This window comes from Lolium rigidum, chromosome 2 (assembly GCF_022539505.1).
Source record: "Lolium rigidum isolate FL_2022 chromosome 2, APGP_CSIRO_Lrig_0.1, whole genome shotgun sequence".
Lineage (NCBI taxonomy): Eukaryota > Viridiplantae > Streptophyta > Magnoliopsida > Poales > Poaceae > Lolium > Lolium rigidum.
The window spans coordinates 24,348,541-24,372,437 of record NC_061509.1 but is presented as its reverse complement, the minus strand read 5'-3'; the positions used below and the strand labels follow the sequence as shown (position 1 = coordinate 24,372,437).

Here is a 23,897-nt window from a genome sequence, read left to right as displayed (position 1 = left end):
ACAAAATAAAACTGCGTGCTGTAGAAAGTGCGGACTATATTTTTTCTACTGGAAAAAAGTACAACTTAACTATTGCACACTTTACAAATAAAAATTGTGAACTCATTATTTGTGCAATCTCACTTTATATGACGTGCAAATCTGTAGTGACGTGATTACATAAATTAGCTAAATTACCATGGACGGATCACATCTTGGAAAAAAAGGTGGCAAGTATACTTGGCATGCATGGTACCTAGGGAGATATATGGATGTATGGAACTGACCAAAGAGTTTGTTGGTGCCAATCTCCATCTGGTCGAGGTAGTAGGTGAGGTTGGGGTTTGCCCGCGCCTCCGTCCGGGAGACAACAATGAGTCCGGCGACAGCGGCGAGCGAGGAGCGGATGTCGTGGATGGCTGACGCGAATGCGTTGCTCTTATTCATGCTCTTGCGCTCTGCCTGCTGGAGCGCTTCCTTCTGCCTCATGAGCTCACCCTGGAGCGCCGCCTCCCGCGACCCCAACCGCCACAGCGTCCTTGCCATGAAGAAGCACGCCACAGCCGTCATGGCCGCGAGCAAGCACACGACAGAGACCACAGCCACCCCTATCTCTAGAAACATGGCCTCATTTTGCCACACCAGCCGGAGTTCCTGAAGAAGAAAGAGATGATTAGAGAATCAGTTATGGATAAATGCAATTTTGAGGCTAACAACCTAAAACTTTGTTTGGGTGCACCAACAAATCCGTGGATAATTAAAAGTCGGTTTCCGTAACATCTAAAATATGCGTTTTTGGAAAAACGGGCCAGAGATATTTTTGTGAAAACGTGTTTTACCTAAGGAAACTCGATTTTCACGATGAGAAGGCCGGCCGCAATGGCGACTGTCCGGCGTCCGCGCGGAGTCCCCGACGATGCGCTACTGGCTTATGCACGGCTGAGCCTGCCGAGGCGACGGCCACGTTACTGTTGGCTGCAGAGTAGGCTTAATTAGCGGGCGGTGGTGCCGGACTGGCGGCCTTGCTTACGGTGTGAGGGAAGATCCTGTCACCGCTCGCCGCTAGCTAGCCCACGTTGCCGGCTTGAGCATCACCGCACGAATCCAGCAATTAATTCTATCGGATTCCTTTCGTATCTGCAGGTGCAAATGGTTGATTTGCTTGTAATTAAGGAGCACAGCCAGCCTGGTGTTCGGTGTCTTTCGCTTGGAAAATAATTCCAAATACAGAAATTCTCTTTCCCGTGATACTCGCACTCAATTAATATTAACGATGTAGTACGTAATGGTCCTGCTACAGCAGCTGGTGTACTCCGGCGAAGCGGCCACGTACGCCGTCCACCGCCACCACGCTTCGCTGCTTGGGCCTCACGGCCATCACCGCCATATATAGAAAAAGGAAGAACGCCGCCAAGACGACCATCCTCGACACGGTAGGAGGGAGCATGGATGCGGCATCTTGTCGGACATGGCGATGCTAGAGGAGGAGGACGAGTTATGGCCGCCGTCTCGTCGGACACGCCGCCGATGGCAAGATGTCGGGAGAGCTCGCTCTGAAACCGGGAACAAGGCGGCGCTCGAGTAGGATGACAAGTTCTAGGCTGTTGTCTCGCCGGACGTGCTACCGCTAGAACGGCGCCGGTCGGCAAGATGGCTCCTCCGGTCCCTCCCTGTTCGATGGGTTTTCATAAGCTTATTCTTAGCCAAGATGTTAGTAAAACCGGTTTTCCTAAAAATCTTATAAAATATCATTTTCTATAAACTGAGCCATAATCCACGTTACCCAAACAACCACTAAATGTATAACTGTATATCCCAATTCTACATCGCAAAAAGATGTGATGCGATGCGGTACCGGTCGGTTACACGTGCCCGGGCCATAGTATGGTATGGGCCTCCACCCTTCTACCATGCTAGATCCACCCCTATTAGATATGTTATATATGGAGTATGTGTGTATTTCTTATTAAAAAAAGTACGTTGGGATGCTGCATGCTTCTCTAATAAAAAAATGGATGATGCATGCACACGTACCAGGTGTACTCCCCTCGAGAGCTCGAAGCTCGTGCACGCGACTGTGTACTCCGTTTGGTGAGACCCGATCCGGACGTCGTTGAGCTCTAGCTTGGGAGCATCAATGGCGGATGTGGTGCATTTGATATCTAAGAACTGATCCTCCATCTTCTTCTTCTTCGCGTCAGAACCAACGACCAAAGCTTTATAACCTGTAGACGTGTTGTGCTTAGTGTCGATGATCGAGTAGTATGCCTCCACAGTGCCAAAGCCTACAGCGGCCCGATCGGTGATCGGTAGAACGTCCTTAATAGGGACGGAGGCTAAGACCACGCCGGCGTCGCCGACTGGTGCGGAGAAAACCACCATCTGAACGCTTGGGCGGGCCAACCCGGCCCCGAGGGCCACCAGTGAGCCGCTCTTGGTGTCCGCTAGAGCCTGTGCGGCGTTCCGCATGTGCTTCGGCGGCACCACTGCCGCGACGGGTCCGACATGGCTGCCGGTCACCGGATCAACGGCCTGCTTGTACCACTTGCCGCGGCGGCTGACGAACATCTTTTTGGACCGGCTGTCCTTTCCGCGGTAGTAGGTGAAGGCGGAGCCGTCGGTGCCGGCGTATGACATCTCGGCCACGTGTGGCTGCATTGCGAACACCATGAACAAGTTTTGTTCCACCTGACATGTCAACACGTACCGGATTATACATGAGTAATAGCCCTACATAGGTGTGTACATCTTCTTTTGGGAGTGTTCATAATTATCAAATTAACATGGTACGAACAGGCCATATTTTTCCAACTAAGAAAATATTTTTTTGCATACACACATAATATTTACTCAATATTTCAAAATATCTTCTTAAATACCCAAATTTATTACAGTATTTTTTCTTTGCCACCTAACATGTCAACATATACCGGAATATACATGAGTAATCCATGAGAGTAGATAATTAACTCTTCGTACAACATATATGCAGGAATATACATGAGTATTTTTTTCTTTGCCACCTAACATGTCAACCCATGCGATGGGTGTACAAAATCCACTCTCATAGTAGAATTAAACTAATTTAGCTCTTCGTACATGTTTACATCTTCTTTTTGGACGTGTTCATAATTATCAAATTAACATTGTATGAAGAGGTCATCTTTTTCCATCTAACAAAATATTTATGGATAATAATTACTCAATATTTCAAAATATCTGCATAAATGCCTAAATTTATCATAGTATATTACATTGTACAGTACAATGATTAGTACATATTACGTTTCCATCTAAAGATTGTGTTTGGAAAGGAAAGTGCATAATAATTACTAATTAGTCGTGCATGCATTGCAAAATATTTTTACAACTAAGAAAACATATGATTTGCGTACACATATAATTAATCAATATTACAAAAATATATTAATTAATGCTCAAATTTATATCACTGTATATCAAACATATACCAGATTGATTATATTTTTTGAAGTTTTATAAGATTGTGTTTAGAAAGGAAAGTGCATCAATATTAGTCATGCATGCATTGCCAAAAAAAAGCATAACAAAATCAAGGCACTTACGCGAGATAAGCGATTCATGTTGCTCGTAGCCGCTAGGTAGTCTGCAACTACAAAGGCGGAATGGTTGGCTGCTAGGATAGCCTGCATGCCGCCGACGACGTGGTCCAGCGACGCGTACATGTTGCTCGACACAGCAGCACTAGTTTCTTCTTTTACATGCCTAGAGACGGAAATGTAGGCCAGAGCTACCACGAGAATGGTCGCTCCATGGGCAACCTGCATATGCATACACAGTTGGGGCCTCTTAATATAAACATCAAATAGCAATACATGTATATATATAATTAAGTGTTTCCAATAGACAATTAAGTGCGTCCAATAGACAGTATCCAAAAGCAATGTACATACTAAATAATTTATAAATATCATTGCCAAACCTAAACATACTGTACGAATGGGTCTACTTTTTGTCAGCAGGGTCTGCCCGGTTTGCAACATTGCGTCAGGGCATGAAGTGTGTTGTGTTACCCTGCTAATTCGTGGAGATATTGTGCTTGCATTTTTTTGGGTTTGATGTACCGTATCTACTGAGTCATTCGTGGAGATATTGTGCTTACATCTTTTTGTTTTGCTTAAAGTTATTCATGGAGAATGATGCCACACTCCTCTTTCGCATATCATTTTCATTTATTTTCACACCTCATTAATGTATATATGATGTATGATATATAGGTCTCTTTTAAAATATTCAAAAGATTGCGAAATCATAAATGTTTTTCCAGCTCACTAGAACGTGAAAAAGGGATGTTGCCACGTGCACATTTTTCATGACTTTCAATCTGTAGTTGCAAGTAGTAAGGCAGGACATCAAGTGTTTAAACTCGTCTAACGGTAACTTTTGTCGCGACATTCGATAGAAGATGCAACTATTAAGTCGAGATTTAGAGCGTTCTACTCATCTAGAGGTAATGTTTGCCATGACATTCCATGTCTGTAGATTCAAGTGTTTTCATGCATCTAAGGGAACGATGTGGTGATATTCCATCAGCAAGTGTAAGTACATAAAAATGAATTTCAAAATGATGACAGGTTACATTGTTATTTTGATGGACCGAATCCACTCAAGAATATGTAGGTTAGAAAAATAATGTCACTTTTCTATGTATCATTTGTATTTATTTTGTTTTTTTATCATACGCAAAATACTTGCATGTCATTTCCTTTAAGATTGGGAGAAGTTATATATACCAGGACTGAAGCAGAAAATGAAAACAAGATAGATCCACCAAATGGAAGAATCAGAACTACTGACAGGGGAAGAAAAACTATAATCTACATCATTAATACTTAAAATATTGCAAAATAAATATGTAGAAAGTGACTTTAATTTTCATATATACTATTTATTAAAATATTAATATCACTAGTGTATATTTTGATATATGAGTGGAAACGGTTATTTTCTTGTCTCATTAATGTATATGATATCAAAATCTTTATCAAATATTTAAAAGAATGCACAACCATAAATATTTTTTTTGTTTACGGGGACGTGACAAGGGATGCTGCCATATGTCTCCACTCATTCAATGGTAACAATTTTCATGTGTTACGATTTGTAGTTGCAAGTATTAAGGCAGGCCACCGAGTGTTTCTGCTTGTCTAACGGTAATTTTTGTCGCAACATTCGATAGAAGATGCAAGTATTAAGTTGAGATTTTGAGCACTCTACTCGTCAAGAGGTATCATTTGCAGTGACATTCTAAGTCAAGATTAAAATTGTATCCACTCATCTAACGGTTTTATTTGTCACGACATTACATCAGTAAGTGCAAGTACGTAAAACGTAAAGTTCGAAGTGTATCAATCATCTTCGAATCTCATCAATAGGTGTGATACTTGCACTTACGACAAAGTGTGTCCCCCTACTTGTGACAACCAGAGGCTAGCTCACCACCACCTCATGAAATTGGAAGGATACAACATATTTAGTAGGGCATACGACATAGGTAGGTTTGACATATTTAGTAGTACATCACAATATAAAGAAAACATTACTAGAGCATACAATGAAGTGTGTTCCCCTAATTGCGACATGCGAGGGCTAGCTCACCACCGCCTCATGAACTTGGAAGGATATTCGTGTTGCATGTAGTGGAAGCTTACAGGATATTCTTGGCATTTACGAAGCACGTCACGCGTGTTTAGTCTATCAATCAAGAAGAGCCAACAGAAAACCCAATGCATCATATTGCATCTGGATTTTCATATAACAGGATAGCAGACCGGCCGGGCTATGGACAAGATGATGAAAATCATCTAGGACGGATGAAAACTATCTAGTCTAGATCTATATCTTAAGGCCACGCAGCACACCATGTGGGAGGATATAATAGACCAGATCTTACAAATGTGAAAACAAAAACGCATATACTTTCGGCTGAAAAATAAGCCATTAGCCATGACTTCAATAAATTTAAAAAAAAAACTATGGGACATATAGACATGTGTGCTCTACGTACCGGAGGGATAAAGGCCAGGAAGTGCTTGAAGCGAGTACCACACTTTCGAATCCCTTCAGCCATCCTGTTGGGTGTTGCAAAATGCAAACTACTGTATAGAAATTGATCTCTCTTAGTTTACGTATTTCTTACAATACATGCCCTCCTTTTATAATGTCTGGAGCGAAACCTAGAATACAGGGTATTTCGAAACCATGGCCTCGAAACTACCATACACTCAGCCGCTTGTTTTGAATTAAACCATGTATGTGTATAGTGCTATTTATTTTCCTTTAATTTGCTTTTATCATTGATTCTATATCGGTTCTTCACAGTAGTAATGGGAAAAGATATTGTACGTAATCTACAAGATCCTCTTCAATGTTAGATTTTTATTTGAAAGATCATGGGAGATTGCTACCAGCCACGTTATGTCAATAACTTAGTACCATTCTCTTGTGGAAGCTAGTGATATAATATCGTGATATAATAGGAAAAATCTTCTAATTAGGGATCATTAACTCACTATAATTCTTTTTTAATCTTGACGCTATTCATTTGTGAAAAGGACTCTATTGACTAAAACAAGAGTGCACACCCTGAAAAATAAAATAAAAATACATCGTGGTCCCTATGGGTGAATGCATTCTTCCTCATGAACAAACCGATAGTGTGCCGCTGCTGCTCCTCCATCATAGAGGCAGCCCACCATTGGTGATTGTGTATGGGAAGTCATCAAGGTGACGACCTTGCATAAGCAATGCTTGGAGAAGATACCGTCGAAGTCATCTTTGTTGAAAGATCCGAATATTCAATATCTTAATATCCAAAAATATTCCTACGCCTCATGCTGGTACCGGAGGCCGCACCAACAAGGCGGAGAGGAGGGAGGAAAAAACTACAAAGGGAATCCTCCGCCTCCGTGCCAAAAAAACATTGCAAACCCTAACCTCAACGATAAGAGAGGCCGACGGGAATCTAGGCCAATAAGCCATCGACGTCGTCGCAGCCGACACTGTCGAGATCTAGAGGCTCGGGGGGAATTATTCGCCATCTCGGCACCATCACCGCCATCAGCGAAGTGTCAACCGAGATCCCTACTAAAAGCCTCGAAGCAGGGGAAAACCATGACTCTAGCCAGTAGATCAGGGCCTCCCCACACTCCCACATCGGTCGAGCTAGCGGAGGAGGAGGGGGTGATGGTCTATTGACAAGGGAGGAGTGGCGGCGTGGAACGCCCACAAGATCAGCTCTCTAGGGTTTTCTCTACCTCACGCGTGGGAGGTCCTATGTTGATGCTATATATAGAGCGTGTATTCGTCCCGGTGTCTCACATTGAGCTATCTCAGAGATTAAAACGACAATTCAGGTTTTTTCCCTCATTAAAACTCCATCAAAAAGTAGCGTGCCTATCAAATTAGATTCATTATTAGATAAAAAATATCTCGAATTAAGCACGGAAATTGGAAAATTCCATTTGTTGATGTTTGTTGTCAAACTTGGGATTAGAATATAAGACTAAGTTGGTATCTGGATCGGACATATTGTGCAGAAGGAGTTGGTCATACATGTTTACAACTTTACATGTTATTTTGGGCGTGTTCATAACTATCAGCTTTGTATGAAACATGTCATATTTCTACTATCGAGTACTTCCTCCATCTCATAAAAAATGTGTCAACTTTATCAAAATTTAGATATATCTACCTACTAGATAGTGTCTAGACACATCCAAATCCTATATAACTAAGAAGTTCATCCCCACTATCCTATTTCTCTAAACATGCAGCTATGCCACCTCAGCGGTCCCACCCAATCTACAAATCCAAGCTATTCACCTAAGAAAATGAGTAACCACTCACCATGCATAGAAATTGGCACCTAAGCAGACTTTCACGTTAGGATTTTTTTCACCGGCATAACGTCCTCTCAATTCTGTTCACATCCCCTTTGCCCTTTGCTCTTTCCCATTTCCATGCATGTGCAGTGGTGGGCCATCTAATTTATTTCTTATCTAAAACAGATCAGCAAGCGATTAGATTTCCAGTTCTGTTTGTTTCAACTTCAGAAACTTCTGGTGATCCGTATTTAATTCCTCCTTACCTCCACCATCCCATCCAACATCCATATATAGCATTAGCCGGCCGCTTGCCCCCAAACTGAAAATTGATTTTGACTGATTGTGGGTCTCCTTCTGTCCTCTATTTTTCACCGTATGCCCATGTTTCTACACTATATCTCCATGTTCCTCTCATGATGTACTGGCAGAGTAGCTCTCTCTGGTACTGGGCGCCCTCGCAGTTTACTGAATCGGCCACGCGCGCTGCAGCCAAAAGTAGCGTCAGCTTGTGGTAGCATCGAGCCATCGACGCCATCTGGAGCAGCAGCAAACCAAGACATGATGTAAGATTCTAGGTAGACTCTACGCACAAACACTATTAAATATTTATGGATCAAGCAAATTTGATGTGCTAATTGCATTGAGGAAGCCCATCATGTCATCCATCAGAGGTAACTCAAGTTTCGTTTTTTGTTCGTTTGTTGGATTGGACTCATAATTTGTGCAGATCTTATTTATCTTGAAAAACCAACTTTTTTTTTACTTTTTTTTGTATAATGATCTACAGGAATACTCATGCAGCTCGGGTTGTCGTGCAAACTGTATTTATTTTTATGCACAACTTTGATGTAGGATATCTTCCACCTATTCATACATCGTTACCAAGAGGTTGCTTTTCATGAAATTTCGCCAGGAACTGCACACTGCCTTGAATATTACTGGAACGCTGATTATAATTGATACATAGCTGCCGGGTTTGTATGACGTTCCCAAAAACTGTGTTTAGCACAATCAAAACCGAGGGAGGAAAAATTTAAGGTATCTATTCGATGCTCAAACAGAAATTTATATCTCACTGTTGTTTATACATGTCCTCATGCAAGATCTTACTGAGTTATATCTCCTTCTCAATTTTCCATTCGTCATATCTTCCAGTTAAGTGACACATCCGCATTCTTCCAGTTAAGTGACACACAGGCTCAAAAAGTGTGAAGTGACACACAGTTTCACTATTTGGGGTTATCTCCCTTTACTCTGTTTCGTATTCCATGAATACAACACCCTTGAACATTGTTTCTAATCTGCATCGTTTGGACTTCTAGGACTTCTATTCCGGAAGGAAAACATGTTTTGTTCATGGATAAGCTGGCCTTTTGGACAGATCATTAAACAACACAGCTAAGTATTAAGTGTTGATACCCGCAAAAAAAGTGGCAAGTGTTGATATTTTTTGTTATTTGTCGTGTTAATAATTACAATCATCAGTTTTTTAAGCCATTAAAAATATTTCTCTATCATCATTGATCATAGAGTTATGTAGGCAACATAATTCACGGCTTTATGCTTTCTATAACAGTAACCAAGCGATTATCCTTTTTGTGAACAGTCACAAGGCCCTTTTTTAAAATGAAATCAGGTAAAGTAGTTGCCTTATATATTGCTATAGATGGTGTAACATGGAATGTCTGCAAGTCAAAATAAAAGGACGTTAATTACCAGGGGAGAAACGAAGCAAATAGTGATGTTATGCTCCATTAAATACTCGCGCCATCCTTTCGCCCTTGGTCTTCTAGAAGAAAAAATGTCACTAGCGGTGAATTTGCTGTTGAAAATCTCACATTATATTCTTTTAAGATATTGCAGGCAATCAAAGTGCCATGAATGATCTCAAACACTTGGAAGATGAATTATGCGAGCAGGTTAACATGTGTCCCAATATTGAAGCTTACACCAGCAGATCTTGCATGATAGTGGCCGCAGAGCCAGGTGGCAATCGTCACCCAAAATCATCAGCAATAGTGCCATTTAGAGATCAAATGTTGGGCAGTTTCAAAAATGTTCTCGCAAAACTTAGAAAATAATACCAATCAAAATTATTCATTATTCATAGTATTATGTTGCTCATCCTCTAACTAAATAGTTGTTGCACTAACTATTTTATAAATTTCATCCCTATATATTGTCTCCCACATTTATATATTTTCTACTCTGTAATGACTAATAGTATTAGGGTAGTCACTTTGCAGGGTGTATCTACAATCTACAACAATAATTTCCGCAGCAACGCGCGGGGTATTATCTAGTTTTGACAAAGTTCCAACACTTTTGGTGGGACGGGGGAGTACAATCCTTTAATATATGCCAAAATTTGGTTGTATAGATATACAAATGCTCAGTTTTTCAAACAATCTTTATAAATGCTCATACTTTTACAACGCAGATCAAAACAAATCAAAGTAATTAAAGATTCTAGTTTAAAAGTTGGAAAATGTTATTGTTTGTAAGGAAAGTATATGATGGAGAAATTGTACGAAAACCTGGCCCAATTATTAGACAAAGTTTTCCTTAAAAAGAAAAGTGGCATCCTAGTATTCTAGTACGGATGGAGTAGCGAACCATGGAGTGTTCATGCGTAACTTATCGGTGATGTTTTTTTGTAAAAAGGAAAATCAAGGAGCATGCATGTGTGCAGTTTACATTAAAGGTTAATAGCATTGCTACACGACAATGACAACAGTGTGTTGGTCAAGTGGTCATCCCTCCCTGGCAAGCTTATCCGTTTTACACAACTGATGAGCATCTGCTTGTTTGAGAGAAGCATCGTAGTACATGTCTTCAAAGTCGCCCTCTAGCACATAAGGCTCTCGAGAAGTTCATTAGTTCATTGATAACCGTGCCATCTTCCTGGGAAGTTGTCTATCCTCGCTGAATATGTTTTGCAACCTCGTCTTCGTTCCCAAAAGCCTGGAAGGACCGAAAGATACAACACATGCTAAGCAAGTGTGCTAAGCGCTTAGACTTCTCTATGCGTTCTTCATGAAAACATAAGGATTCAATAACTATATAATAGTGTTTATTTTGGTTGCTTGTGATCTTCAGAGAGTCCACAACACCATGGAATTTTGTGCTAGCAACACATCCATGATGATCATAGCAGTGCCACTTGTGGCTTCTTTCGTGTGTGTGGAGAAGAAAACAGTTGGGCCACGTCGAGTTCAACTATAGTGTTCAATAAAGTCCCCAAACGACTTGCGTCCCAAGATTCATCTTAGGTAGGAGGCAACAGATCCTTACAACTAGACTGTGGTTGCAGTCGGTGAAGCATGCCAAAGCAGTGCAGTCCTTGTACTTCTCGTCTGCATGAGCGGCTTAAGCTCTGGCCAACTTGTCGAAGAAGCCTCTGTCTGAGCACCTCAAGCAAGATTCATTTGTCATTATCCACACATACAAGGTGGACCGACGCCGGTGATATGCTAGTATCGGCTTCAACACTGAGAGACAGTATGAGCAAGCACGCTAGGGTTGATAACCATTGAGGTCTCCCATGCTTCTATCGCGCCTCATGCTTGCTTATTTAGGCTAGGGGGCATCGGCCCACTCACTTGTGGCCTAAGTTTCCAAACCCTAATCCTAGCCCATGTGGGCTCTACCCATAAATTTGTCCCTATCTGATGCATCTCAAATGTATCTACTTTCCTAGGTACATTGCTTGATGATAATCTCCGGAATCTCACCATACTTGGATAAAACTGCTAAATCTGACGATGTTTTTAGCAAAAGTCTTCTTTCTGTCTATTTTCACAGGAAATATTCGAGGAAAAATACCACGCATGTTTTTCACCAAAACAAGGACCTTGGGGCTTTGGAATCACACGAGGGGGCCACGAGGACCAAAAGAGCACATGTGGTGCGACCCCTCTAGTGGGCGCGCCACACATGCCCTTTTGGGCCTGGAGTGTCGTCTCGGCCTCTCGTTTGGCTTACCCCCATATATACCTGAAAAAACTAGGTATCCAGAAGCATGGACCTTTCGCAAAACAAAGCGCCTCCACATCCACAATCTTTGTTTCGGGGGTCAGATTGGTCATGGTCTGCATGTCGGGGAGGGGGGTTTCGATGTCTTCACAACCATCATCGCCATCAACGTCATCACCAACAACCATGTGCTAACCCTCCATCATGATGTGTGGGTAGTTCTCCATAGGCATGTGGGGTGGAAGGGGATTGGATGAGATTGATCATGTAATCATCCATATGTATTGAGATTTGAGGTATTTGTCATGAGGATATTCTTGTATTAGTGTTGGTACATGATACGTCTCAAACGTATCTATAATTTCTTATGTTCCATGCTAGTTTTATGACAATACTCACATGTTTTACATACACTTTATATCATTTTAATGCATTTTCCGGTACTAACCTATTAACAAGATGCCGAAGCGCCATTTCCTGTTTTCTGCTGTTTTTGGTTTCAGAAATCCTACACAGGAAATATTCTCGGAATTGGACGAAACAAAAGCCCACGGTCTTATTTTCCACGGAGTCTTCCAGAACACCGAAGAGGAGACGAAGAGCGGCCACGAGGCGGCCACACCATAGGGGGGCGCGGCCCACCCCTGGCCGCACCGCCATATGGGGTGGGCCCCTCGGGCGTCCCCCGACTCTGCTCCTTCGCCTATATAATCCTTCCGTCGCGAAAACGCTATGACCGAGAGCCACGATACGAGAAAAGTTCCAGAGACGCCGCCGCCGTCAACCCCATCTCGGGGGGTTCTGAAGATCACCTCCGGCACCCTGCCGGAGAGGGGAATCACCACCGGAGGGCTCTACATCACCATGCCCGCCTCCGGACTGATGCGTGAGTAGTTAATCCTTGGACTATGGGTCCATAGCAGTAGCTAGATGGTTGTCTTCTCCTCTTGTGCTATCATGTTTAGATCTTGTGAGCTGCTGATGACCCACAAGTATAGGGGGTGTATCGTAGTACTTTCGATAAATAAGAGTGTCGAACCCAACGAGGAGCAGAAGGTGTTGACAAGAAGTTTCGATGAAGGATTCACTGTAAATGCTCACAGACAAGTATTCAGGGGGTTTTGATATAACAAATGAACAAAGTACAAGTAAGTAAAGTGCGAGAGAAATAATTGCAGCGAGTGGCCCAATCCTTTTTAGCACAAAGGACAAGCCGGTTTGTTTACTTATAATGACCAAACGTTCTTGAGGACACACGGGAATTTAGTCTAGTGCTTTCGCTTCATATAGCTGATTAATCTTCATTGTTTTGATAAGTGTTGTGTGGGTGAACCTATGCTAATGTACCGCCCTTCCTAGGACTAATACATACTTGTGATTATACCCCTTGCAAGCATCCGCAACTACAAGAAAGTAATTAAGATAAATCTAACCACAGACTTAAACTCTGAGATCCTGCTATCCCTCCTGCATCGATATACCAACGGGGGTTTAGGTTTCTATCACTCCGGCAACCCCGCAATTAGCAAACAAATACAAGATGCATTCCCCTAGGCCCATAAATGGTGAAGTGTCATGTAGTCGACGTTCACACGACACCACTAGAAGAATAACAGCACAACTTAAATATCACAACATTGAATATTAACCAACATAATTCACTACTAACATTTAGACTTCACCCATGTCCTCAAGAACTAAACGAACTACTCACGAGACATCATATGGAACATGATCAGAGGTGATATGATGATGAATAACAATCTGAACATAAACCTTGGTTCAATAGTTTCACTCAATAGCATCAATAACAAGTAGAAATCAACACCGGGAGAGTTTCCCCTATCAAACAATCAAGATCAAACCCAAATTGTTACAGCGGTGATGAGGTGCAGCGGTGAAGATGGCGGTGATGATGATGATGATGGTGATGATGATGATGGAGATGATGTCCAGCTCGATGACGGTGACGATGGCGTCGATTTCCCCCTCCGGGATGGAATTTTCCCGGCGGATTTCAGCCTGCCAGAGAGCTCTTTTCTCTCTGGTGTTCTCCGCCCCGCAGAGGCGGCTGTGACTCTTCGCGACTATCCTCTGGGGCTTAGGTTTTCGGGACGAAGATGTACGCGAAGAGAAGGAGGCCAGTGGGGGCTGTGGGCCCCCTCCTCACAAGGCGGCGCGGCCAGGCCTTGGGCTGCGCCGGCCTATGAGGTGGGCCCACCTCGGCTCCCCTCGGCTCCCCCTTCTGGCTCCCTTCGTCTTCTGGAAAAATAGGATTTTTCATATAATTTCCGTCAAGTGTTGATCTTCCGAAATATTGCATTCCGACGGTGCTTTTTCCATCGAATCCCGACTCCGGTGCGCGATCCTCCAATAATCATGAAACATGCAAAATAGATGAAATAACATAAGTATCATCTCCAAATATGAAATATATCAATGAATAACAACAAATTATGATATAAAATAGTGATGCAAAATGGACGTATCAACTCCCCCCAAGCTTAGACTTCGCTTGTCCCCAAGCGAAACTGAACTCGGTAAACAAGACCACATGTTTATGGAGTGAAGAGTCGATAAATAAAATACGGACAAGAAGCATCATATTCATGCACACAAGACATTCTAGTAGACAACTTCCTCATATAATTCAACTTGAAACAAGTAGAAGGTAATCACAAATAAAGGTGCATAAGGAATCATAATTGGTGATGGCAAACTTTGTTCTTGGTCAGAGAACAGGTTAACGAGTTATACTTATCTATTGAGCAGCGCTCTCATATTAAAGCTTATAATAAACTTGCATACTCAATCATAGTAATCTCCTCATAATCATCGATAACTTTCAAAGCTGTATTCATTCAGATAAAACTTGTACTAAACAAGGAAGAGTAAAAGACATGATGAAATAGATCACAATATAAATGGTTTGATCACAACAACTCAAATGCTTGCTTGAGATGGAGGGAAATAGGTTTACTGACTCAACATAAAGTAAAAGACGGGCCCTTCGCAGAGGGAAGCGAGGATTAAATCATGTGCTAGAGCTTTTTAAGTTTTGAAATCATATAGAGAGCATAAAAGTAAAGTTTTGAGAGGTGTTTGTTGTTGTCAACGAATGGTAGTGGGTACTCTAACCCCCTTGCCAAACGAGACCTCCAAAGAGCGGCTCCCATGAAGGATGTTATCTCTACCGGCAAGGTAGATCATCCCTCTTCTCTTTTGTTTACACATGTACTTTAGTTTATTTAAGGATGACACTCGTTGACGTCGAAACCCACTCGGCGGGCAGAGACGGGCAACACCGTAGAGCCGGGAACAAGCGGGGCTGCGGCTGGCCCCGGTCCTCCGAGCGACGGCCCGCAAAGCCTCCTGGTCGCACGCGCCGATGTTTATCACAAGGGCGTGCCACCTGACCTATACCTGGTCAGGAAGGTGTGGATGATGCCTCGCTTAGTTTCCTGCAGGGCACACACGTAAACGTTAAATACGAGCCTCGATCGGCTCTCAGGTTGTCCTGTGAATCGGCTCAAAGAGCCGATCCACCCATGATTCAGACGGGGTGTCCGAATATATGGTGGTCCTGCTTGATCAAGGTAAAGCTAATGAGATCTACGACGATCTAGGGTTTTCACCGCATAATCGGATCGTCCTACTCCAGGTTGGGCCTCGCGGCCACGCACGGTGATCGTAAGCCGATCCTAAACAAGGCCTAAAAACCAACACGAAGTTGATCCTCGGAACATCCTGCTTAGGGCCAACGAACGACACCCTACGTGCCGCTGGATCCTCCCCCCCCCCTTTGTAAGGCCTAACTATTGCAGGATATTAAACTAATCCTTGTAGAACAAGGAGCAATCGTAACGGATCAGATCTACTAAACTATGATCAAGGGGGTGCCGCCCCTACACCTAAGATAGATGTAAGGGCGGCTAGACATGCAAGGGTTGCACTACGAAAGCATGTAATATGAAGAACAATGCTAACCCTAACATGTCTAAGATAACTACGTTGCTCGCCATCAAAAAGGCTTCAGTACGAGCAACGCATGAACAACGTAGGCAGGCTTGTGCTGCCTAGATCGCAAGATGCGATCTAGGCAGCATGACGCTTACCGGTAGAAACCCTCGAGACGAAGGGGTTGGCGATGCGCCGAGATTTGTTTGTGGTTGAACGTTGGTTGTTGTTTATTCCATAAACCCTAGGTACATATTTATAGTCCAGCGGACTTTCTAATTCGGACGTGCACTAAACCGTGCACGAGATAAACTCTAACTTTTAATCTAAGATGCGATCTACTATAATACAGATACATGGGCAATTTAGCCCAACTTCGCGTATAAGGCCAATTCTTGTTTTTCCTTCCATGTATATCTTCAAGTCTATCTCAATCGTGGCCCACCTCTGACTCGGTCAAATTCTGGTGATAACACATGCCCCCCTGGTTTTGGAAATGACATTTCCAAAATCATTATGTCCTTCTTTCGTCGGGTCATGTCGTGGCAGAACCGTTGCAGTATCCTTCATCATGATGCCCTGCTTTCTCAACTTCTCCACGTGACCTGGCGGTTTTTTATTTTTATTTTTTAGGCACCACTTCCTCGGAAACTGCTGTGGCATTGAATTTCCACTATATCCCCTTTTATTTAACCGCTATGAACAGTTCTGCTCTGCATCTCCTTCGCACTAGCAGTCCAAAAGCCCTCCTGCACCACCATGTCTTCTTCCTCCTCTGCTCCATCGGATCCTTCCAGCCAGTCCTCCACGTCCCGTGAGCCGACGCCAGAGTACAACCCGGCGGAGGCCCATGCGGCCAACACCCGTCGCGCCATTGCGGCTGGGGAGGAGTCAGACAATGACTTCTCCATCTGGTCCGAGGACGACCAGTCCTCGACGGACGGGGAGAGCGACCTCCGCTTCCTCGCCGACGGGGAATCGGAGGAGGAGAGCGATGACGATCGCTTCTCCTGGGATGACTTCACCTCCTCCGAGGGGGTGGAAGAGGAGGAAGAGGAAGAGGAGGACGACGACGACAGCCCCTCCGACGAACCGCCGGCCAAGCGGTTCTGCCCCTGGCCGGGCAACCTTAGCGACTTCGACAGCGATGAGGACGATGCTGACGAAGAAGACGAGGACAATGAGGGCCCGATCGGCGGCCACTGGAGCGACGACGAGCCCGCCGGGAGCAGCGCCGACAGTGGCGACGACGGTGACGACGAGGGCAGCGACGGCCCGTAGATAAGACCTCTAGTATAGGGCCAGTAGTAGTAGATGGGGCAATGTATCCCCTTAGCATTTCCTCTTGAGAACAATCAGCTCTTTGATGTAAGAAATTCCGCCTATTAATGAAGAACTTTTCCCCAATCTGATTTTGCTGATTTCCTTTGAGCTTAATTTAGCCGATTCCTTCTCACACTGACCTTGCCGATTCGTCCCCTTTGCCAATGCGTAATAAGCCGATGACAACGCACCGGTCTCTCAATGTCCCATTCTTCACCCCTTTGACGTTGGAGCGATCGCGAATTTGATCAATGCCCGAGAGCTGACGTTAACATATCAATCCTTCACGATCCATCTTTGAGCTCTGGCTGATAACTCTGTGACAGAACACCGCTCCCCAAACCAGTTGTGTCGCAGGGCTAGCCGATTCCAACCAAATCGGCTCCTCAGAGGCGAATCAGCCACATGTGCCGACATTAGCCTCAACTCATGACGTAGCCCCAAGCAGAGAACCTTTACGGTGAGCTGCCCCCCGAGCTTCTTCAACTCTTGCCGGCCAGATCGGCTCCTTTCCATTGGTGGATCTGACGCGACCCATCCTTGACCTGATCTGCACGTACAGGCTGCTCTTGGCATTGTTCTTGAAGAGAGAATCCGAGCTCTTAAGCTACTCCATTAAGGAGTTCTTTCATTAAAACCCTCTTCGTGCTCCATTGACCCTCCGATCGTGACAGTTATTCCTCTCGAGTTGATGGCCATGCATCGGCTTCCATATCCTTAAGTCGATGTCTGCTGCATCGGCTGTGCTCGATTTTTTTTTTATTTTTTCGAATTTTACGGCCGACTTGTGCATCGGCCCCATACTCCAATACCCATCACCAAGGGATGAGTCGCTTCTATAGCATATCCTCGTGTTCTATCCACCTGGGTGCCCCCCCGAGCCGATTCTGTCAAGAGAATTGATGGTATCGGCACTGTTGGATAACATGTTGAACCCAGGCAGAATGGTGGGTGAGGATAATTTTGGCCGATTACTGGAATCGGCCTCCACGTTGCTTGCTCGGTGAAGGTTTTGTAAGTTCCCTTCATAAATTTTTGGGGCCGATCACAAGGACCAGCCTCGCCATGTTTGCTCCTTGACGTGCTCTTGCTACTCGTTCAGGCCGGTAGACAAAACCAGCCCAATCTCTGACTTTATCCTGTTGGTGCGCTTGCTGTCGTCCACCTTGGATGTATCGTGTAACCGTGGAGCACTGAGCTTTGCCGGAAGAACGAGTACCACGTTTGTGCCAGCCGATGTTTCCTCATCGGCTTTCCTTTGCTTGGGGCGCCACTCCATTTTTCGTGGACGACCCTCTTCATCTAGGGTTCGCTGAACCTTCGCAGCTAGATCAGGCCTTGCCTTCCTCAATGTATGCAAGTATAACCTCTCGGCTTCTTCCAGGCCGCGCAATCGTTGAACCCTGCGTTTCTGGGAACGGCTGAGTCCGTCAGGGCACCACCTTGGCCGGTGGTACCTGTCTTCTTCTTCTCCCTCGTCTTCTGAATCTTCGAGATCTTCCAACCGAGGGACTCAGCTCGTTTGCTTCGTGGCGGGAGAGGTCCCAAGCGCTCGAACACGGACACGTTGGCTGCCTCCTTCTTTTTCGGTTGCATTCGGGCAATTGCCGATTGTTGGCAATCGGCTCATTCCTGAATCCCAGCAGTGCCTGAAGAAGGGACAATCCCAGTGCCTGTCCTCGTCGTCTTTCTCCCTTGCCTTTCCCTTGGCGCAACGCTCGTGCTCCTCCTCATCGCGATTATGCCGACGATGTCTTCTAGCCAGACGATCTCTTTCATCATCATCGCTGGACCGTCGGCGTTGGTCGTACTGGCTCCCATACTTGTTGAGGAGGTGATCAGAGAGGGGTCGTTGATATCTTATGTTCTTCACTTCTCCCTCTGTTACGTAGCGCTTGCCGTCTTGGCGGAGCCGATCGCGTGGAGCGGCTTCCTCTGTTTCTTCGTTATGAGAGCAGCTGCCCTCATCTCCATCCTTGCCAGCGTGGTGTCCAAGATCTACCATGTTGATATTGCACAGGAAACCCGGCTGGCACCCTCCATGGCAAGCATACTCCACCATGTTCACGGCGGGGAAGGGCTGGGTATCGACCTTCATGGCGTATCGGTTGAAAATTAGACGCCCGTTCTCTATTGCCGCTTGGATGTGCCGACGCCACACCCTGCGGTCGTTGGTGGCATGGGAGAGCGAGTTATGCCATTTGCGGTATGGCTTTCCATTCAGTTCTTGCGCCGTGGGGAATTTGAGACCTTCGGTATCTTCAAGCTGCTTTTCCTTGAGTAGGAGGTCGAAGATTTGCTCAGTCTTGGTCACGTCAAAATCAAATCCCTTGGGCGGGCCTGGTGGCTTTACCCATTTGCAGGACACGGGGGTTCCTCCCCGAGTCCACTCAGCCACTGCTACTTCTTGGTCTCCCGCAGGAACTTCGTCTTCCTCTGCATCAACCAGGGCTACTGCACGCTTGAACTTGTCTTGGTACAGGTCCGGGTGGCGCTGTTCATATGCTGAAAGTTTCTGAACCATGTGCGCCAGCGAGGGATATTCTGCTTGGGAGGCCATGTCCTTGAGCTGTGTTGCAAGGCACCGCTACCGCCAACTCGGCTTGCTTCCTTTTCGGTTATACGAACCGAATAACATCGGTTCCTAAGACTCCTGAAGCGGCTGGATGTATTCTGTCACAGTTTCTCCGCGCTTCTGACGTAGTTGTGCTAGATCGGCAATGCTAGACTCGGAAGCTTCTGAATGGTACTGCTCATGGAACCGCTCTTCCAACTGCTTCCAAGTCTGGATGGAGTTCGGTGGTAGCGATGTGTACCACCCGAAAGCCGATCCCGTGAGGGACTGTGAGAAGAACCTCACGCGCAACTCATCTGATGCTGAGATCGTGCCCAGCTGTGCCAAATATCGGCTCACATGCTCGATGGAGCTGGGTCCGTCTGATCCACTGAACTTTGTGAAGTCCGGGAGCCGATATTTGGGTGGCAGCGGGATCAGTTCGTAGCTGTTGGGGTACGGCTTGGTGTAGCCGAACGCCTTCCTTTTCGGCATCATGCCGAACTGATCTTTCAGAATTGCACGGATCTGATCCGGCTGTGATGGCTGAAGGTGTCGAACCCTGAAGATTCGCCGGGGTGGCATACTTAACCAGCCATGCTTGTTTTTCCGGTTCTAAGCCAAGCTGCAGGAGCTGGGCTTTGGAGGTTTGTCGGGGCGGCGTACTTAGCCGGCCACGGCGCTTCTCAGGATCGGCTCCTGACGTTCCTCCTGCCGTTCCAGAGGCCGCTGTTATTGCAGCCTGGTTCGAGAGCGCCCAGGTGTTGCAGTCCGGCACGTATGCGCACGCGTATCCATGCGGGACCTCCTTAGGTGGCTCAGGTAGGAATTGGTAGTCACTAGGATCACCACCAATCTTGTAGACGACGTATGCCGATGAGTTCGGCAGTTCCGGTGCTACCCATGCGAACGGCTGGGGCTGGAGCGGCAGCTCTCCCTTGAAAGTCCCCGAGCCGGTCCCGACGGGGAGTACCGGTGACTCATGATTTCCTGGACGACGCGCGAGCGACACGCTCCAAGGTGTTCACCGAGCTCTCGGAGTGGCGGTGCGGCGAATGAGCCACCATGTAGTTGATCTCCTGCCGCGGCGACACTGGTGCGTTCTTCGACGGCGCGGACAGGTCCACTCCATCGAGCGCGCCTTCGGGTGTGAAACCCTTCCACCGACGCCATGGGAGCGGGTTCGGTGGAAGGAGCCGATGAGTTCGGCTTCGAGGGTTGCCTTGATCTCGTCATGCTTCTTCTTGAGCTCATCAGGCAGATCCGCGTACGTGACCGGAGTGTCTTCCGCCATCTCGGATGTAGATGGCGATGTCGTGGATGTCGAAGGCGGTCCCACCGGGCGTGCCAGAATGTGTTGACGTCAGAAACCCACTGGCGGGCAGAGACGGGCAACACCGTAGAGCCGGGAACAGCCGGGGCTGCGGCTGGCCCCGGTCCCTCCGAGCGACGGCCCGCAAAGCCTCCTGGTCGCACGCGCCGATGTTTATCACAAGGGCGTGCCACCTGACCTATACCTGGTCGGGGAAGGTGTGGATGATGCCTCGCTTAGTTTCCTGCAGGGCACACACGTAAACGTTAAATACGAGCCTCGATCGGCTCTCAGGTTGTCCTGTGAATCGGCTCAAAGAGCCGATCCACCCATGATTCAGATGGGGTGTCCGAATATATGGTGGTCCTGCTTGATCAAGGTAAAGCTAATGAGATCTACGACGATCTAGGGTTTTCACCGCATAATCGGATCGTCCTACTCCCAGGTTGGGCCTCGCGGCCACGCACGGTGATCGTAAGCCGATCCTAAACAAGGCCTAAAAACCAACACGAAGTTGATCCTCGGAACATCCTGCTTAGGGCCAACGAACGACACCCTACGTGCCGCTGGATCCTCCCCCCCTTTGTAAGGCCTAACTATTGCAGATATTAAACTAATCCTTGTAGAACAAGGAGCAATCGTAATGGATCAGATCTACTAAACTATGATCAAGCGGGGTGCCGCCCCTACACGTAAGATAGGTGTAAGGGCGGCTAGACATGCAAGGGTTGCACTACGAAAGCATGTAATATGAAGAACAATGCTAACCCTAACATGTCTAAGATAACTACGTTGCTCGCCATCAAAAAGGCTTCGGTACGAGCAACGCATGAACAACGTAGGCAGGCTTGTGCTGCCTAGATCGCAAGATGCGATCTAGGCAGCATGACGCTACCGGTAGAAACCCTCGAGACGAAGGGGTTGGCGATGCGCCGAGATTTGTTTGTGGTTGAACGTTGGTTGTTGTTTATTCCATAAATCCTAGGTACATATTTATAGTCCAGCGGACTTTCTAATTCGGACGTGCACTAAACCGTGCACGAGATAAACTCTAACTTTTAATCTAAGATGCGATCTACTATAATACAGATACATGGGCAATTTAGCCCAACTTCGCGTATAAGGCCAATTCTTGTTTTTCCTTCCATGTATATCTTCAAGTCTATCTCAATCGTGGCCCACCTCTGACTCGGTCAAATTCTGGTGATAACACACTCCCCCCAACCTTTGCTTACACAAGCCATGGCTAACCGAATCCTCGGGTGCCTTCCAACAATCTCATACCATGGAGGAGTGTCTATTGCAAAATTAAGTTGCTTACTGATGAATCAGGGCAAAACATGTGAAGAGAGTTATTAATGAGAGTTGATTAATTGGGGCTGGGAACCCCGTTGCCAGCTCTTTTTGCAAAATTATAGGATAAGTGGATGAAGCCACTAGTCCATTAGTGGAAGCTGCCTAACAAGACTGAAAGATAAAACACCACATACTTCCTCATGAGCTATAAAACATTGACACAAATAAGAGGTAATAATTTTTGAATTGTTTAAAGGTAGCACATGAAGTATTTACTTGGAATGGCAGGGAAATACCACATAGTAGGTAGTTATGGTGGACACTGATGGCATAGGTTTGGTTTAAGGGTTTTGGATGCACGAGAAGTATTCCCTCTCGGTACAGGTCTTTGGCTAGCAAGGTTAATTAGCAAGCATAAGAGTTGAGGGAAACAAACAAATCTACATGTGATAGAAACAATCATGCATCTTACGTGTAAGCACAAACAATTTTAACTTCAGAATACTAAGCTAAGAACTAACAAGAAAGATAATAACATATCTACATGTATTTCCTCTTCTCTACTTAAAACTCAAAGTGTTGTTGCTATTGACCAATGCTAAGTTTGCCAAAACCAAATAGATTTACTCAATGCTCCCAAAGTGATACCAATACTAACAACAAGATTAATCATATAATAAGACTTCTCATTAATATGCCATATTATATGATAACTTCCCTACTCATGTAAATAAGATGTGCAAAAAAGAGAGATACTTCCATACCGCAAGGGATTGCAAACTAAAATAAGATGTGCAATATGTAAATGATAAGACTTCTCATTAATATTCCATAACGATAACTCACACCAAGGGATACATAGATAACCAACTAAAGAGAGATACTTCCATACCGCAACACATCTTATATGATAACTTCCCTACTCATGATATGACACTACTTCAAAGTAAAAAAGTTAAAAGATAGTGATGATGTGATACCGCGGCACTCCCCCAAGCTTGGAACAAACCAAGGGGATGCCAATACCGATGATGAATTAATCCTCCGGCGGTGGTGGTGAATTCTTCCCATCATCAGACTTCCAAGGAAGAGGCTCTCCATCAACAAACGACATCTTGGTCTCAGGGATCCTGAAACTAGCAGCATAGCTTATGTGTTTAAACCTGTTTTCATACTCACAGTTTTGATTCTGAACATCATAGAGTTGAGCTTGGAGTTTGTTGGTGGTGTCGTGAAGTGAGAGAATGTCGTTCCACAGCTTTGCAGTCTCCTTCTCGTGTTCATCAATAAGTTAAGACACGATCTTGTGGAAGATGTCCACTTCACGCTCAGCCATCTTCTTGTAGTTAAAGACCTCTTGTTCTAGCTTCTCCATCCTGTCTTCCAAGATTCCTTCTCCCTTAGGACCCCGGACATCTTCAATCTGCAACTCTCCATTGACGAGCAACAATTCCTTGGGGTGCATCTTCAACTCGCTCATGTACGGGTTGACGACGTCTTCAAGGAAGCTGTCCTTCGGAGTTCCCGACGAAGACATGGTGGCTCTAGATCCGACGTAGATCCTGGCAGAAACAGCTCGAAACAAAACACGTCGAGAAAACGATATACGGACCTCCAGGGGTCCGGGGGATATATA

The 23,897-nt window shown here is 45.4% G+C and overlaps 1 protein-coding gene across 1 annotated transcript in view; it reads right to left on the bottom strand.

Annotated features, from left to right (window-relative positions):
• LOC124689366 (probable histidine kinase 2) overlaps positions 1-23,897 on the bottom strand; it is a 62,754-nt gene that overhangs the window by 3,036 nt on the left and 35,821 nt on the right. The window contains exons 3-5 of the mRNA XM_047222910.1: positions 3,564-3,779; positions 2,014-2,667; positions 267-633 (exon numbers count right to left, since the gene is read on the bottom strand). Coding sequence (XP_047078866.1) covers positions 267-633; positions 2,014-2,667; positions 3,564-3,779 — 1,237 coding nt within the window. The remainder of the gene's footprint in view (positions 1-266; positions 634-2,013; positions 2,668-3,563; positions 3,780-23,897) is intronic.